The 17,218-nt window shown below is 40.8% G+C and overlaps 1 protein-coding gene across 1 annotated transcript in view; it reads left to right on the forward strand.

The window, feature by feature from the left end:
- The window catches only part of RBM20 (RNA binding motif protein 20), a gene marked incomplete at its 5' end in the record, with an annotated part of 32,511 nt that extends 17,447 nt beyond the window's left edge, over window positions 1-15,064 (forward strand). Inside the window, 4 exons of the mRNA XM_035132788.2 lie at window positions 763-1,399; window positions 2,427-2,546; window positions 3,835-3,956; window positions 8,064-15,064. Coding sequence (XP_034988679.2) covers window positions 763-1,399; window positions 2,427-2,546; window positions 3,835-3,956; window positions 8,064-8,174 — 990 coding nt within the window. The remainder of the gene's footprint in view (window positions 1-762; window positions 1,400-2,426; window positions 2,547-3,834; window positions 3,957-8,063) is intronic.
- Window positions 15,065-17,218: the final 2,154 nt, after the last annotated feature.

Here is a 17,218-nt window from a genome sequence, read left to right on the forward strand (position 1 = left end):
CATATTTTAAAGGTCATAGATGGATTAATCAGCCAAAGGCCCAGATGAAGAAGAATGTTTTCACCTGGTGCCTAAAGATATGCAATGAAGATGCCAGGAGAGTCTCCCTGGAGAGAGCATTCCACAAATGGGGAGCCACCACAGAAAAGGCATTTTCTCGTGTGGCCACTCTCAAGACCATCTTCATCTACAAGGGCAACAGCGAGACACTAAGGAGAAGGTATCACATACAGTGCACCCCCTGGACTGGTTGTAAATAAGCAAACAGGTGGTGCAGACTGTGAATACTGGGGCAGTTCCCCACTTGGCCTAATGGAACAGCCTCACCAGGGGTTCTTCATTGTTGTGATATACCAGGAGTGGCAGGCTATACAATTTCCCAGCACTCATAGGAAAATGTGGTGTGATCTCTTAGAGTAATCAAATGAAACCTTAACACGTGGCATGATAAAAGTCCGTAATTTTATCAGGACAAGTTACTTGCTCTTTACTGTTTAACAATTGTTTTCTCAAAATTATCTTCTGTACCATGAAAATAAATAAAAACCGCATTTTTTAAAAAAGGGAAACAGAAGTTTTCAATCTCCACATGTGAATAATAATAATAATAATGGAGAGAGGGGACATGTTAGCCTGTGACTTGCTGTGACTTATTACACTATTAAAATAATGAACCATGGTGTGTTGTTGCATCTGAACTGGGCCTCCAATAATATCCTCTTTATTGACATATTCACAATGGGATGTACATCTTTGTTACAGGATTGGGAGAGCGGAAGTGAGATGGAAGCTGAGACCTGGTATCCAACTAATATGGAAGAGCTAGTAACTGTAGATGAGGTGGGAGAAGATGACCTTATAATGGAACCTGATATAACTGAACTTGAAGAAATAGTAACAGTAGGTCAGAAAGACCAAGAATGTCCTTTAGTGAGTTCTTTAACTGCTGGATTACAGGTGAAGAATGAGCACAGCTTATTAAGTGGAAGCGATGACAAATCAAACGCAATGGAATCAAGCTTGGGGTCAGAAGAGGAAAACACAGGGGATCTCCCTGGCTCTGAAGGTGATAATACAGCTGATAAAGCACCACATCTAAATCTGGACACTGAGCAGAAGCCAGATGAATTGCAAGAAGACAGACCTCTAAGGGATTCTGATTACCATGATAAGCAAAGAAAAATAAAAGAAAGCACTAACATTCATTTAAGGTTGGAAGAGCAGTGTGTATCTTCTGGTCCTCCAAAAGAAGAGCTCTTCCAGCAGAATGACACACTCATAGATGATGATAAAGAGATGGAATCATTAGAAAGCGAGAGTAGAAAAGCTATGGAAATGCTGGTAAAAAACTCCCAGGAGGAAACAAGCTGTGGACGTCAGGAACATCAAAAGGCACCGGGTAACTAGTATATTTTTCCTTCTCTTCCTTTGTTAGATTAGTTTTGTTGTCCTTTTTCTGCTCAGTGTTTTTAGTTCTTTTGTCATAAGAGTAAACATTGTTCAAAGCATTGTGATTTTCCTAGGAAGAAACTCAGTTGAAGAACAGAACTGTCAAAATTAAGTTCTTATTCAGATGGTGTCAAGGAAATTAGATATGTATCAAGCAAGTGTTCTGGAAGAGACATCCATTATTACGGTCACTTCTGGGTTCATACAAGTTGAGTTGAACTTTTGGAGCACCCAGCTTAAATTACTTAGAATTGTTAATGGGAAGACCAGGTCAACAACTAAGTTATTTATGTCTGGTTGATAAAAAATATTCCTTAGATATCTTTAAAAGATTAATTTGGCATGAAATGGCTTTTGGGATTGCCACATTTCATTCTTTTTTCATGCCAGAGCATAATAATTTATGTTTCCTGATTTGTTTTTGTTACCCATATGTTACATTGTTCATGATTAATGTTAATAGTTCAGAAATTATTGTTCTAGTCAAAGGCCATGGCTATAGCTGGTATTCAGACATTGGGATTGTGGTTTTGATGTTGTATAAGCCTCAAGACACAGCTAACTTCAAATATCTTTATCTAGCTGATGTTTGTGACAATTTGAATTCAAATGTGACCCATCCAGGCACAGCACAAAACAACCTGTTACTTTTGGCAAACTATAAGCATGTTTCTCTTCTCAGTGACTGAGGCTCAGATTGTAGGAGTCCTTCTGACAGATCTTCAATCCACATATAGCTTGCCAACTTCTAAAGCCTAGAGTTGCCATCTGTTAACCTAAAAATTATAGCTATTCCTTATTGAGGTCTGAAGCAAGAGAGGAGATGTATATTTATTGTATTCAGAAAAAAACTTGATGGGGGGGGGAGAGATATTTAGTGTAGAAGCAACATTGGATTGATCTAGAAAATATGTCGGGTTCAGGTTATAAATATTGCACAGAACTGATTTTACTCAGTATGCCTTTTGCTTTCAAAGCAAATTGTAGGTATCAGGAAATGAAGACTACTGACTTCCCAGAGGTGGAATCCAAAAGATCTTACTTTTCACCATCATGGGAACAAGAAGATGTGTTTACGGAGCTCAGCATTCCGCTAGGTATGTCTTATTACAAGGGACCCACATTTAACTCTTTACAATACATTTGTTTTGCAAGAAAACCATGGTATCTGTTTCAGATTTAAAAGAGTTACTAGCTTCTGAAAAGAGAAGTTTCTGTTGCTCTCACTCAGTTGGCTTTGGCAATATATTAATAGTGGTGTTTAGTCAGGTTAGTGACATAAGGGAAAGAATAAATTAAAAATAGACAGTGTCAAGTTGACCTTTTGATTTTATCCAGAGGCACTGAATAGCATTGAAACTGGGACAGAGATGTCAAATACTGGGGTGAGCCTCTATTTAGTCAGTTACTTGGTGTTCAAAGCCCTTCTCATGAATTATGTTACAGTATGTAATTGTTAACAAGAAGCCTGCAAGGTAGGTCAGTATTTATTATTAATGCATATACAATACACTGCAAAAATATAATCCATGACAAGTATAAAAGATAAACTTATCATAAATATCAGTCTCATTGTTATCAGACCCAAAAAAAGGACATCTCTAAAGACAGAAACTTACAATAAGCATCATTTTAAATATTTGACAGAAGGTGCCCATCTATTTAATAATTCATGACAGCTTATCTTCACCTCTTGAATGTATATCAGACATACCATAATAACAAAGAAAAACAATAACACACACACACACACACACACACACACACACACACACACACACAGAGAGAGAGAGAGAGAGAGAGAGAGAGAGAGATTAAAAGGCCCCCACTGAACAGAGAGCCTGGAGAGAGAGAATTTCTATAGACCACAGCAACTCCCCCTCCCCAACCTTCAAGCCTGCCAATGCTCCACCCAGTACCCAGGTGGGTACAGCTGGGTGAGACCAACTCTACCCTGTTCACCCACCCAGAACTCAGTAATACAGACCAGATCAGCCTCCTCATCCACAACCAGGTCAGACCTGAAGGCTGACTAATAGGACAACCACAATTCCCTAGGTTGCAGGAAGAACTGGCACATGGCACAGTCAGGTGGGAGAGAGGGTAAGAAAAAGTGACTTAGCCAAGACCACCTAGTGAGAAACAATGGACTCATGGTCTGACCCTATATAGGGCAACCTCCTGTGCTACATTTCTCTATATTATTTTTGATACAGAAATTATAAATATCTGAGCAGTGAAAGCACTATAATAAATTCAGGTGATGCCAAAATAAATTCAACCATTTTTCTCCCCTTGGAAAGGAATTCTATTTATAAGGCTATCTGATTCTCTCACCACCACCACCACCACCCATAATAATTGCAAGTCAATATTGTTTTATAGGCATGGAATTTGTTGTGCCCAGAACTGGCTTTTACTGCAAACTTTGTGGACTTTTCTATACAAATGAGGAGACAGCAAAGACTCGTCATTGCAGAAGTACGGTTCACTACAAAAATCTTCAGGTAACAACTGATTTATGCATGCAAATTAGTATCTGAAATGTAGTGGCACGCAGAAAGTTTTGGGGCTGCATACCTCCTGCACTAGGGACGCAGGTGGTGCTATGGGTTAAATCACAGAGCCTAGATTTGCTGATCAGAAGGTTGACGGTTTGAATCCCTGTGACGGGGTGAGCTCCCGTTGCTCGGTCCCAGTTCCTGCCAACCTAGCAGTTCGAAAGCACGTCGAAGTGCAAGTAGATAAATAGGTACCGCTACAGCGGGAAAGTAAACAGCATTTCCGTGTGCTGCTCTGCTTCGCCAGAAGCGGCTTTGTCATGCTGGCCACATGACCTGGAAGCTGTATGCTGGCTCCCTCGGCCAATAAAGCGAGATGAGCGCCGCAACCCCAGAGTCGGTCACGACTGCACCTAATGGTCAGGGGTACCTTTACCTTTACCTCCTGCACTACTGCATGTTCACCACCCTTGTGATGTGAAACACTTAACACTGTCTACTTGTGAATCCAAGTTAGATTATTTTCAACCCATTTTACAGTTCTACTATTCATTTACTGCAACATTTTATAGTCTATGGGCAGTATTCAACTATGGCAAAAATAATGACACAGATGAGGGGGGTGGATCAGTCTTGCCCTTGAGGATCAACCCTTCAGGTCCTTTTCCAGTTATAGCAGCCATGGCAAAGCTTAGAAATTGTTTCTAGTAAAGCACCTCCTAAGGGTGGCTAAAGCCATGGCATCTATGCTCTGGGAAGAAGCATGATGCAGGGGTGCCTGGCTTCCTTCCTACCTGTTACCTAGGTGTTTTGGAACATCCTCAGCTTGGTGGGTGCCTGGTTGAACATCTATAGGCAGTGCAGTCATTTTCAGCAGCGAGTATCATGTACAAATAATGGGATATTGATTGTTAGCTGTTGAGTTCAGTAAAGACCTAGTATAAGACAGCAGTGAGGAGAGATGGGTGTATGAGTCTCTAAGTTCATTCTGTGAACATTCTAAGCCTACATGTAAATTGTACACATTTTGTACACTCTCTGCCTGTGAAGTACACATTTTTCAATTCATTTCAATGTATTAATTTTTCCCTAACCACAGCACAAAATCTGGAGAATTGCATAATCCAATTAATAGTTGTCTTCCAACCTGCAAGCAAGTTCAGGAATGTAGAATTCTGTTGATCTACTAACAAAGCAGACCAAATGAACTCCTCCTATATTTTCTAATATATTTTCTAATACTGTAACTAGAAAAGCATAGGTCTTAATGCAAGCACACCCAATTCACTTTCAAGTCCACCTTTTCTCTTTTTGCTTTCTTCTTTCAAAATGTATTTATTTACATTAAATTTATATACCGCTCTTCATCCAAAGATCACAGGACAGTTTAGAAATATACAGTATCTTACATGTAAAATGAAGTGAATAAAGAAGTAAGTCACTGGATTTTCTGGTACAGAACAACAACTTATAGATTACAAGATCTGAAGATTGTTACATACTTCTGTTTTGGATAAATAAGCCTTTTCTATTTGGATATGTGTTTGCCTACAGCTCTCTGCCCTGACTTTCAAGAACTTCCATTGCTGTTTTCATCATAATGCTGGCCATTTCAGACCTCTATATTTTGTGCGAACACAGTTCAGGCCTTCTGTTAAATCTCGCAAGTTGTCAAAACCAACTAGAAGCTAAAGAGCTTTGGTTTAATTCCCTTGTTGCTCGTATCAAAAGTCATTGCGCATCAAATTGTTACACATCACAAGAAGATTAACTGTCACCCAGCCTTGGCCTTTCTCTAGAAAATGAACTGCATGCTGCAAGTTAATACAGAATGCTGCATAGAGCACGGTAGCAAGTCACGCACAAGTCTAAGTGAAAGGGCAGATGGCAACAGGTGAAAGGCTTGCCTTCAGGATTCTTTTTCTCCCTTTAGGGCAGCCACTAATCCAAGACCAAAGCAGTTTTAAATAGCTGGAAAAATATGCATTTGCTCATTAAAAGTCTATATACATTAATGGTTTTAGTGAACCTAAGCAACAGATGAATCCCTTTTTAGGAGCGTGAAGTAACTGGCATTTCCTTGGCAAGGAGTCAGGAGAAGAAGCACTTAGACAGTCGTCAGCTTTGCCACACCCCCTGTGTGCATTTATACTGAATCCAGCTTCTCATTAGGTGCACAGCTGGTCTATACTAAGAGCACTGCCCTGTGTAGGGCTGTGGTGTCAGTGAGTAGCAGAAGAGAAGTGACATCATGTGTGGTTCATAGTTGCTGTTGCAGTTTAGCGTGTAGGAGTTGGGGGCTGATCAGAAATGACGTGAAGCACCCTTCCTGCTACAAAAGTAGGGCCATAAAGTGGGGGAGGGGTGAGGGAATTAATAGGAGAGCCACCACCTCCCCTTAATATCAAATGCAATAGATAAACTGGCCCTGATTCTAGATGCAGTTTCTAATCTAAACGGTCTCACTGCCATTATATAACAACAACCCTGCGTGGACTATTAGGTGTACCTGGCAGCATGAAGCCACATCAATCCCAATTCCCTGGCATTTCTATATGAATGATATGTGTGGTGGGAAAACATATTTATGTGTACACAATTCCAGCTCAAATATATATCTAAAACTATGTTTGGTGTGTGAAGCAACTCTTAGATGGGCTATCCTACTCTCCTTCATGGCTGAGCACTAGAATGGCTGGACATTATCTATACAGTATATATAAAAATGTAGAGAGTCCATGATTGTTAAGCCGCGGCATTCTCCCAAACCGCTTGCCCGATCAGGTTCAAACTTGGCCACAACGTCACATGGGCATACGTGGGTGTTTCCATGCACATAGATTGGCCACATGTCACACCTGTGCCAGGAAAACCAGGTAAAACCCACTGGTTTGGAGCACTAAACTCAGAGGGCCGGGGAAGCTGGGAAATTCAAGAGAGATTCTGCAACAGCGCCCTCTACCGACGCCTACACTGGTAACACACCTAGAAAACATTCACTCCCCACTGTATCTCGGCTCAACTATACAGACTAGGCCGTTTTCAAGACTAGGCTGAATGGAGGTGGGGGCTTGCCTGGGTGGGGGCGGGGGGAAGGGGACCGAATAGGTCATGGGTCAGGACAGGGTGGCCCCAATCACAGGGATGACCTGGGGGTGGGGGAAAGAGGGGGCAGGATAGGTAATGGGTCGGAACAGGGTGGGGGGACTCACAGGGATACGCCTGTTTAAACATAACATGTGTAAAACAGGGGGACTCTGAGGGTCAGGGGGATCTGAAGAGGTGCTCTGAGCCTCCATTTAACAGACTAAGGCACAGCAACGCGTGCCAGGGCCAGCTAGTGAACATTATAAATGTTGTTTTGACTGGTGTGTTTCACTTCCTTTCCCGGTCCTGCAAATAATGTGGACAGTATATTCATGGGATTATTACTCAATTTGACGGGAGCAGGCTCTCTACACATATTCAGAAGTATTTTGCTTTAATACTTCACATGTTCCCAAATTTAGACCTTGTTCAAATCAAGCTCTGAACAGAGCTAGTATTACAGAACAAACCACTAGTGAATTAATGTTCTGTTAAACACAAATGACATGGCTCCCCCTCCTTGCACTGCCCAGAGGGACAAGCTGACAAAGCAATTTAGTTGCGACGAAAAAGAGGACAGCTGTTTCTACGAGCTCACAGCCACTGCTGTGGCAGTACTTCTCATCCCTAGCTAGTTCTCCCACCTGTTCCTTTGGGTTTTCTTCCTGTTGGGCAGGAGGGGAGGGGAGGTTGCAGGCAGATCAATAATAATAAAACGTGATGTAAAATAATGATATTTCATTCAGCTGTGGGGTCCTTTGGTGGCATGCGAGCCTTGGTAAATGCCTGGTTATGCTGACTTCTGTTTTGGGGCCTAGATATCTTATCAGGAATCTTTCACCCAACATGGGGCTCAAACCCATGACTCTGAGATTAAGAGTCCCATGCTCTACCAGCTGAGCCCATCCCTCAAGGCATCTTCAGCCCTATAGAGTGACATAAGCATATGTGGCAGTGGCTTGAAGGCATGAAGTTATGTGGTTGAAAATCAAATTACCTATATTTTCATTATTTCATTCACCGCAGAAGTACCTATCCCAGCTTGCAGAAGAGAATCTGAAGATGAATGAGAAAGAAAGCAGTTTGCCACAAGATGATAATGGGATTGTCCCTCACTTTGAGGAGAAAATGCTATGAGGTGAACACTAATGGTTTTCTGCTGATCCTGCTTATGCACCTTTTGTTTGCACTGTTGAAAAGCAAGCATGATGAAAATCTTGTTCTATGCATCTACACCGACAGCACCATTTAAAAACAATGCTTGAAATACAGTGAAGCAAAGTGATGTATCTGATAGCAGTAAAGCTCCATTTTCTCGGCCGGTAATAGGCACAACAGCTGTCTTTAAACTGGAATTCTCAGGGATTCTCTCAGTGTTGGTTCAGGTAAATTGTTTAGTGAAAATATTCTGGGAGTGAGGAAGAAATAACCTGAAAAATCCTTGGTTTAAATACTTTTATTTACATCACCTAGTCCAGCAATGAACTAAGGGTCTTGTAAGTACATCTATAAGTTATTGCTGTGTTACTGCTGGTAACATTGGTTCAATCAGATAACAATATCCATGTCTTGTATGAAATACTCACAGTTCATATATTCAAAGGGCTTACAATCCACATAGGGGTGGGGTGGGGGGCAGAAGTAGTGAAGCCCTTTCCCCCTTCAGTGGCCTTGACACATTTCAGAAGACTAAATATGTTCCAAGTTTTGCCTCTGGTAGGATTGCTTATCTCTTATATTCTTTCCTTAAGGTTTTATTCTTCCTAATTTTAGAAATCAACTAGGCACTTCATTTTGTTTCACTCAGAGCCATCACCCAATTTAAGAAACCTTAGTCGACTGACAGTATAAGTGTATTAAGTCTGCATAAATTTGCACATGAATAAAAGAGGTCCAGAGGTAGGACTTCTTTCTTTGTCTCAGATGATGAACATACTTGTTGCACCATCTTAGAATGTGCAATGAGGGATGCAGGAGGGAGGTGATGGCACATGATGGTGGGGAGGTTTGGTCCCAGGGCATAGTTGAAAACGCAAGATGCAGCAGCCTTGCTGAAACTAAGCAGGTTGGGTGGAGTCTGTGCCTGCATGGGGAAATGATTGAGGAGCATCTGGTATGCTTTGAGCTGAATGATGGAAGAAAGGCAGATAGATATTTAAAGAAAAAATATCCTGCATTTACCCAGTTGATCAGACACACCATCTAAATTAATTAAAATGTTTTTAATGATTGATTAGCTAAAGCTCTGAGCAGACTTTGAATTTCACTTCCATTAATTTCTATGTTGATGATATAGGTGCCCAATATAGTATTATTATAGTTGTGTTTCAGCAATATGTGTGTTTATATCACCCAGAGTTCCACTAAAGTAAACTGCTTTACTTTTTTGTTGTTTCAGTAAGGCTTGGAGTGGTAAAATGCATAGATTCTGTAAAACTGTTAGTAGCATTAATCACAGGATGGTCTTTTTAAAAATGCACCAGGTACCATATGAGTTGCTGAGCCATATCTAAAATCAGAGCAAGCGTATTTGCTGCATTTCCTTTTTAAAAAAAATGTTTTTAAAGAAAATAGGAGAAATTATAGGAAAAATATAGGAGAATGTATCTTCCCATCATTGACTGCCTTTATAAAGTTTACCATATTATATTTTCTTGCTATTGGCACCTTTAAGAATTTCTTATCTATGAGTAAATTAAGACAAAAATCGCCCAGTTGCCAAGATCTCCCAATAAAAATCTTACATTTCCTGTTTCATAGTATAGTATTTTTTGTGTGTGTGCTAGGAAAGGGAACCAGCATCTTCAGTTAACTTTGTTATCTTGTTAGTGTGTGCTGTCACTAGGCTACATAGCTGCCGAGTTTTCCCTTTTCTCGCGAGGAAGCCTATTCAGCATAATGGAAAACCCCTGAAAAAAAGGGATAACTTGGCAGCTATGCTAGGCTAGGTTCCATTTCATTAAATGGCAGAAACATTCCATGTATTACCATCAGAGATGAGGTCAAACAGCACATTGCAGATTCATAAACTTTAGAGCCTGTTGTCTTTGTCCATGGAGTTTTCTTGGCAGGGATACTGGAGTGGCTTGCCAGTTCCTTCTCCAGGTGGATCACGTTTAGTCAAAACTCTCCACTATGACCTGTCCATCTTGGGTGGCCCTGCATCTTGGGTGGCCATCTTGGGTGGCCCTCCATCTTGGGTGGCCCTGCATGGCATAGCTCATAGCTTCTCTGAGTTATTCAAGCCCCTTCGCCACGACAAGGCATTGATCCATGTTCTCGAAGCTACGAACATGAGTTTGACCAAACTACGGGAGGCAGTGCAAGACAGGAGTGCCTGGCGTGCTATGGTCCATGGGGTCACAAAGAGTCGGACACGGCTAAACGACTAAACAACAAAACTTTAGAGCCTTTGAGGTCCTGACCTTCGGCTAGGCAATGTAAGTAAGAGGCAGGGGCAGACATGGCTTTCAAGCACACATCTAATCCCGCATATCAGGTGTACTGAACTTTGCATCCATCCTCTTTAAAACATTTTATTCCACCTTTCAGCATAAAAATTGCAAAGGTGGGTAAGAGAGTGTTAAGTCTCTTAAAATAGAAAAATGAAAACCAGCAATAAAAGAAATCTTTACGACTGGCTTTTAGAAACATGAATACTCTTGCACTGTTACAGGAAAGATAAAATTAATCTGTGGAGGGAACATGGAGATCTTTCTTTTGCCATCAGTGAAAATGCTGACATGAGCAGTTCCCAATGAAGGATGCATATCCTGCTGGGAGATACCACACATGGCATTGGAGGTGGGAGACTCTTCTCTTGCAACAATGGGCCACCTTGGCTTGGAATTTTTGCACCAAAAATCTGAAACTTAAGAAATGCTACTTTCATACCTGACTGAATTCTTCACAAATGTCATTTGTACACATTAAGTTGTATGTACAGTATAGCACAATGCAGACTATTTATTACTACTGTACTATGTAAAAAGCTTTCTTATTTATAAAGTGTTGCAAAGTATCTCAGATAATTTTTTAAAAAGTATTTAGAACTAGTAATCTTTTCTTATTTGTCTTTACTTACTACTGTAATGGGTGTTAAGTATCCCATGTATTATTATTATTTTTCATTCTAAAACCAAAGAATCTAAGAATTGCCCCCCCCCCAAAAAAACTTGACAACTATGCTACTGGCCTGCACACTAGTTTAGTATCAGGCTTTCAGGGTTTTTCTGTCTCTGTTAAGTCTGTGTTTGTTGGCATATACTTGAACTGGACCAGACGTTACTATTTATTGAGTTCACACAATCTTGTTTAATTATTGGCTTGTAAACATTTAGAATGTATTAGAATTTAAGTTATTTAGGAAGCATCACAAGTTTTAATTGCTCTGTGTACCTGATATTTCAAATTGTGTTTATTAAAATGTACAAATTATTGTAATAAAGAGAATTTTAATGGCTGTGCAAGAACTGATGATCTTTTCTTTCAATGGCACATACCTCTCTGTGTGGACGTAATGCCACTACTGTGGAGGTCAGGAGCAAGCTGCAAGATCACACCCTGTTCCCCCAGATCCTTTCCACGCAATGCAACCAAAATATTTAAGCTTAATTTGTTTAAGCTAACATGCAGGGTCCAAACTTCAGTGTTCTCACCCTGATTCTGCAGCTGAGATGGACAATTCCAGGACAGGCTCCTCTACTGCTCAAACATTTTGTTTGACTGCATCCAGGCCAAGGCATTCAGAAGGTCGTTCCAGAATAAAGCCTGACCCTAACGATAATCATGTTCATATCATAACTCTGGCACATCAGGGTATGGCTGAAGATTTAACTGTTCATGTGTCAGAAGAACTGTGTAAACAGGCCTTAAGCAGGCATTATGGGGTAGAGGATATAGATGAAAGCTTACTAAAACGCACTTCTTTTTACAGGAACCTCAGATAACTTTCCTGTGGTAGTGCTAAAGAAATAAGCCAGGTGAAATTCGTTATTGTCCCCATTTTTAAGTATTTTCTCCTTTTCCATTTTATTAAAATACATTGCTTTTCCTTTTTTAGATTTCATATGTATATTGTATTCCCCCTACTGGACAGTTAAATATTGCAGCAATGGCATGAGTCAGTACTGTAATTCAGCTTTTAATCTAACACTGTGTGTGAAGTAGTACATTTAAAATACCAGTGGCAAACTGCTCTACAATCCAATTATCTCTTGGATAAATAATTTGAATTTCATAATTCTACTTGATGCATATTTGTGAGTGAATGTCTATTAGCTACATTTCACTTGTTTTGAAACTGATACACAAATGTGGTGTTTAGAAGTTACGTATCAGATGTGATGCAGAGACTTTTATTTTAGGTTTTATGCAGTCTTGCATTTTAGGGTGTGTGTTGTTGTTTTTTGCATTGCAGTCTTGTGTGTATGTTTTTTTTTAAGACAGAAATTCCATTGCTGTGTAGGCTGGGAGCACTTCAGAAGCAGCACTGTGGAGGAATGCAAACCGTGTGTTCTACAGCAGCTTAAACCATAACAGCAAGATTTTTAAGTTTCTAAAAATCAGATTGCTCCCCACAGTTTCTTGGGAACAATTTCACTTCTGCATTTTAGAACCTTGAATGTTTTTGTTGAGGTTGCTGGGTGGAAGCCCTGTAAACTAAGTTTGCAAGGCAATTGGAAAGTGTGCAGATGCCATGCTTCCACATAGTTCGTCAATTAAAGACCGTTCTCATCCTCTGCTCCATCTGCTTTAGAATAAAGCCCAAATCCCTGCTTGCTGCACAGGGAACTGGTGAAGAAACTGGGCTGCAGGCCATAATTGTTCTACTTTAGTCTACATTGCATTACCCTTCCATTTATTAATTATCCTTGTGGGAATGAAGGCCAAAGTGACTTTTTGCCTGGTCATCTTAGTTTGTAGGGCAAATATTACACATCTGATTAAACTTGGCCAGTCAACTCTACTGCTTTCCCACTAAGCCACAGAGCTGACTTGCAGAAAGCAGAAGACACGCAATCAGTAAACCATATTGATCCGGATTCAGTAACGGATAAGGTGACCCAGACCCAATATCAGATCAACATTTGCCAATGGCATACGCCATTTCCTCTAACTCAGCTCAGCCAGGAATGAGACAGGTATGTATGAAACCTCCTACTACATTAAACAAGTTATACTAGCCTGTTTCCATGTACTGCAACCCATTAAGCAGGTACTAGTTAATTACCAAGTTCTTTCACCCGGTGTTAGGTGGGGCCTGTGATGCAAATGTCCCCTTTCCCTTGGCATAACATTTACCCTTCATCGTTCCAAAACTTGGGATATGTCGTATCTTGGATTATGAAATCTCTCCTTGAGGCCTTTTAGAACTTGTCTGAACATGTATTCTTCGTTCTCTGATCTTAAAAGAGAAGAAAGAAAAAGCAACTAATTCTGTTGTTGGATTTGGTAGGCTTGGCAAAGCAGCTTGGCTTACTTAAGCTTATCTTCAACAGATAGCAGCCACAGACGCTTACCTTGAACTAGAGGGGAGGGTGTTGCCTGAGTTGAAAGATCTGCATCTGTTGACGGGAAACCTGGCCTGGCTGCAAAAAATGAAGTCACACTAATGGAACTGATCACAGCTCTGAAAACAAAGTCATATGTCACATAGCTATGGCATGCTGGCAGATCCAAGTCATGTAACACTGCGTTGAGGTAAAAGTGGGAACTTGCCATTATTGCCCTCCAGTGTCCTCTTTCAAGGCAAGAAAAATAGGTGAATTAAGAATTGATGTCCTGTCCCCATTTCCACCCACTGTGGTATCACAGCCTGCTGCAAACAAAGCAGAGAGACTCTACAAGCACAGCGAGGAGTAACTGTGTGTTTCAAGAGAAAAGCCATGTTTGTGTTGGAGCATGAAATGAGTAGGCCACCATGCAGCCTGTAGTCACAGCTTTGAACTAAGTGGTGGAGCTGGACCAGGATCTCTTAATTTTGCCCAGTAATGGAGAAGGGCCTCCACCAAAGTAAGGCTAAAGAGGAAGTGGGAAAATGTTTTGGGTTGGAAGAGGGAGAGGGTGGGTGGTACATGCAGTAGAGCAGGCATAGGCAAACTCGGCCCTCCAGATGTTTTGGGACTACAATTCCCATCATCCCTGACCACTGGTCCTGTTAGCTACGGATGATGGAGAGTTGTAGTCCCAAAACATCTGGAGGACCATGTTTGCTTATGCCTGCAGTAGAACATACTTAGTGGTGGCATCTCATGTGCAAAACTCCCAGTACAGATCAGATTGTTCCCCATTTACATTCACATGCCAACTTGAAACATTTGTATTGGCCTTTGGAGCATGATGAGGGCAGCTCTATTGGCTTATACTACTGTGCAACTGACTGTGTTGGTTTGGAGTAAATGTATTTTATGCTGGTTAATTCATTTTAAATATTGTGTTTCTTAGGATTTTTGGTTGTATTTTATATTTGTTGTTAGCCACTCTGGGCTCTGCTTTGAGAAAGAACCAGTAAGCTAGTAGTAGTAGTAATATCTGTACATGATGTACAAATTTTCTGTAAATCATGGGTGGGGAACTTGTGGCTTTCCAGATGTTGGATTCCACCACCGATCATTCCTGATCATTGGCTGGTGCAGTCCAACACCATCAGGAGGACCAAGGGTTTTAAAGGGAAAGGTGGTTCTCAACAGCTCTTTGGCAACTTCTTTTTCCTGTACATTCATTGTTGCATTATTCATGAAAAATTTTCCAGGACAAAATCATAGCCTACTTCTAATAAAAGCTTTCTATCTGAGATGTGCTAGATGTCCTCATCAGGACTTTGGAGCTACCAAATACCCACAGGTGAACCCAGTTGTTAGAGGCATTGCATCATTAGTATAAGCCGCATGGCACTTTTATGTGGTGTATATAATTAGTATTGTTCTGCAGCAGCTGGAAGATGAGATATTAAGTGAGTGGCCTAAGGTTGCATGCCAAGTCAGTAGTTAGATGGAAGAGAATTGCCTAGACCTGCTCAGCCTAGACCTGTGCTTAGTAGCAAATGATATCATTTGTGGCATTTAGCACATGGCTCATTGTATCTGTGCATCCGGTTGAAGCAAATGATTGATAAACAAGTAAACTTATTACAATTAGAAGACCATTAACAGTGCAGTTGGCTAGCAATGCATGGCTTTATTACTATAAGCCATGTAGTATTAGTATAAGTATACCAGGCCTTTGTGTTGGAAGAAGCCGTGAGATTAGTTGCCCGCTCTTAACAGGGGGGGAGTTGAGGACAAGGATAATTGAACACTTGGAGATGGCTAGTAACAGGGTTAGTCCAAGAGCTTTCTTTGCCCTAGGTAAATTAAATGTTTGCTGTTCTTCTTTCCATTGTGATAATATCTAGGGAGCTCCTTAAAATATCATATCATGAAGAGTGATTGGGAAGAACTCTCTGACAGTAAACTGTACAACAGTGGAACTGACTACATTGAAAGGTGGTGGACTCTCCTTCATTGGAAATTTTTTAACAGAGGTTGGATGCCCATTTAGTTGTGATTTCTGCGTTGCTGGGGGTTGGACAAGATGACCCTTTGGATCCCATCCAACACTACAGTTCTATGTTGGGGGTGGGAATCATGTCATACATTTGCCTGTAGAAATACAAGAGCTTTCAGCTACTGGCTACTTAGATTTTTCTTAAAGATACTGTAACTCTTTTCTTCCTCTTGCTTCTGCCTAGAACTTGTTGACAATACAGTATTGAAACTGCTGATCACACTTTAGCACCACTTCCCAGTTAAAAAACAAACAAAGAAAGCTTATTACAGTTGGCAAAGGTGGCACTGGAATCAATCAGGTGATTTCACTTGGCTTGGATGTTTGATCATATGCATCTTCTGTTGATTACATTACATCTTTTCCAAACAGAGGGATCCGGATTTCCTTCTAAGAAACTTAACTCTTTAGTTGAGGCTGAAGAAATGGGGAAAGGCACAGCAGCAAACAAGGACTCTTCAGCAAGGGGACTGGGATAACAATCTTATCTTAAATCCTTATCTTAAATGTCAGCTGCACATCCTATCATCTCATAAGGCCCTTCTTGTGGCCAGACAAAAAGATAAGGTGATACGATTAAACTTATTGCAAAGCCTTCTTTTTGTGTCTTTTTGTGTTCTTGTGTGCTGCCAAACTCAAACACTGGTTTGGGTGTCATTAAAAAAACACAATTCAGCCACACAACTGTCCATCTCAGAAGATGGAAAGTTAGGTCATTTTGGCCACCATGAGCATCCACAACCTGCAGAAAAATGCTATGAACTTCAAAGCTTGCACACACTCCCAAAAGACCATTATTCTGCCTAGGACATGCAACATCAGATTTTCTTGAGTCAAAGAAAGAAAAACTTCATAATATAAAGCTCAAAGGCTTTATCATCAGTAGGCATGAAGCATTAGTCCTATCTTCAGCATTGTTAGCAGTTTTAGCTAACTAACTGAGAGCCCTTGAAGATCACATGCCTAGAAACTCTGGACAACTGAGGTTTCTCCACCCAAATCTACTGGGACTCTCTTACTGATAACTGAAATCCCCAGACTGATTGATGAATACTGGTTACTGTTTGCAAACCCATTGCTCTGCAATTAATTACTGAGGGAGAAAGTAAACGCCCAAATGACCATGCTCTGCACAGCTGCCAACTTTTGCATACACATTTTGCACACTTATCTCCAGAACGACTCAGTCATGATAAGAATGTTATAGATCCATAGGCACAGCACTCAATAAAAGGTTGCTGTGTGACTGCGATACTGTGTAATCAGAGATGCAACAGCACCTAAGACGGGATATAGCTCTGCTATAAGGCAGCTTCTAGGACACCAATTACAGTTCCAGTAGGCGGGGAACCTGTTAAGTGCCTAAAATGACTTGCAGTTAGGGTTGCCATATTTAAGCACCCCAAATCCAGACAGCAGTGCAACTACTGGCAACTACTACCATGCACTAGTGGCACATAATACACCCATGCAGTGCTTTTCTTCTAGAAAAAATGATGTTGGTACTCTCTGAAGTTGTTACAGTAAGTGTCACACATCTAACAAATGTTTTTCTTCCAGAAAAAGGTGCCAGTACTGCGCACCCTTGAGTACCCTCAGAAAAAAGCACTGCATCCCTGCATAATTTTATTTGT

Source organism: Zootoca vivipara, chromosome 5 (genome assembly GCF_963506605.1).
Source record: "Zootoca vivipara chromosome 5, rZooViv1.1, whole genome shotgun sequence".
In the NCBI taxonomy this organism is placed as follows: Eukaryota; Metazoa; Chordata; class Lepidosauria; order Squamata; family Lacertidae; genus Zootoca; species Zootoca vivipara.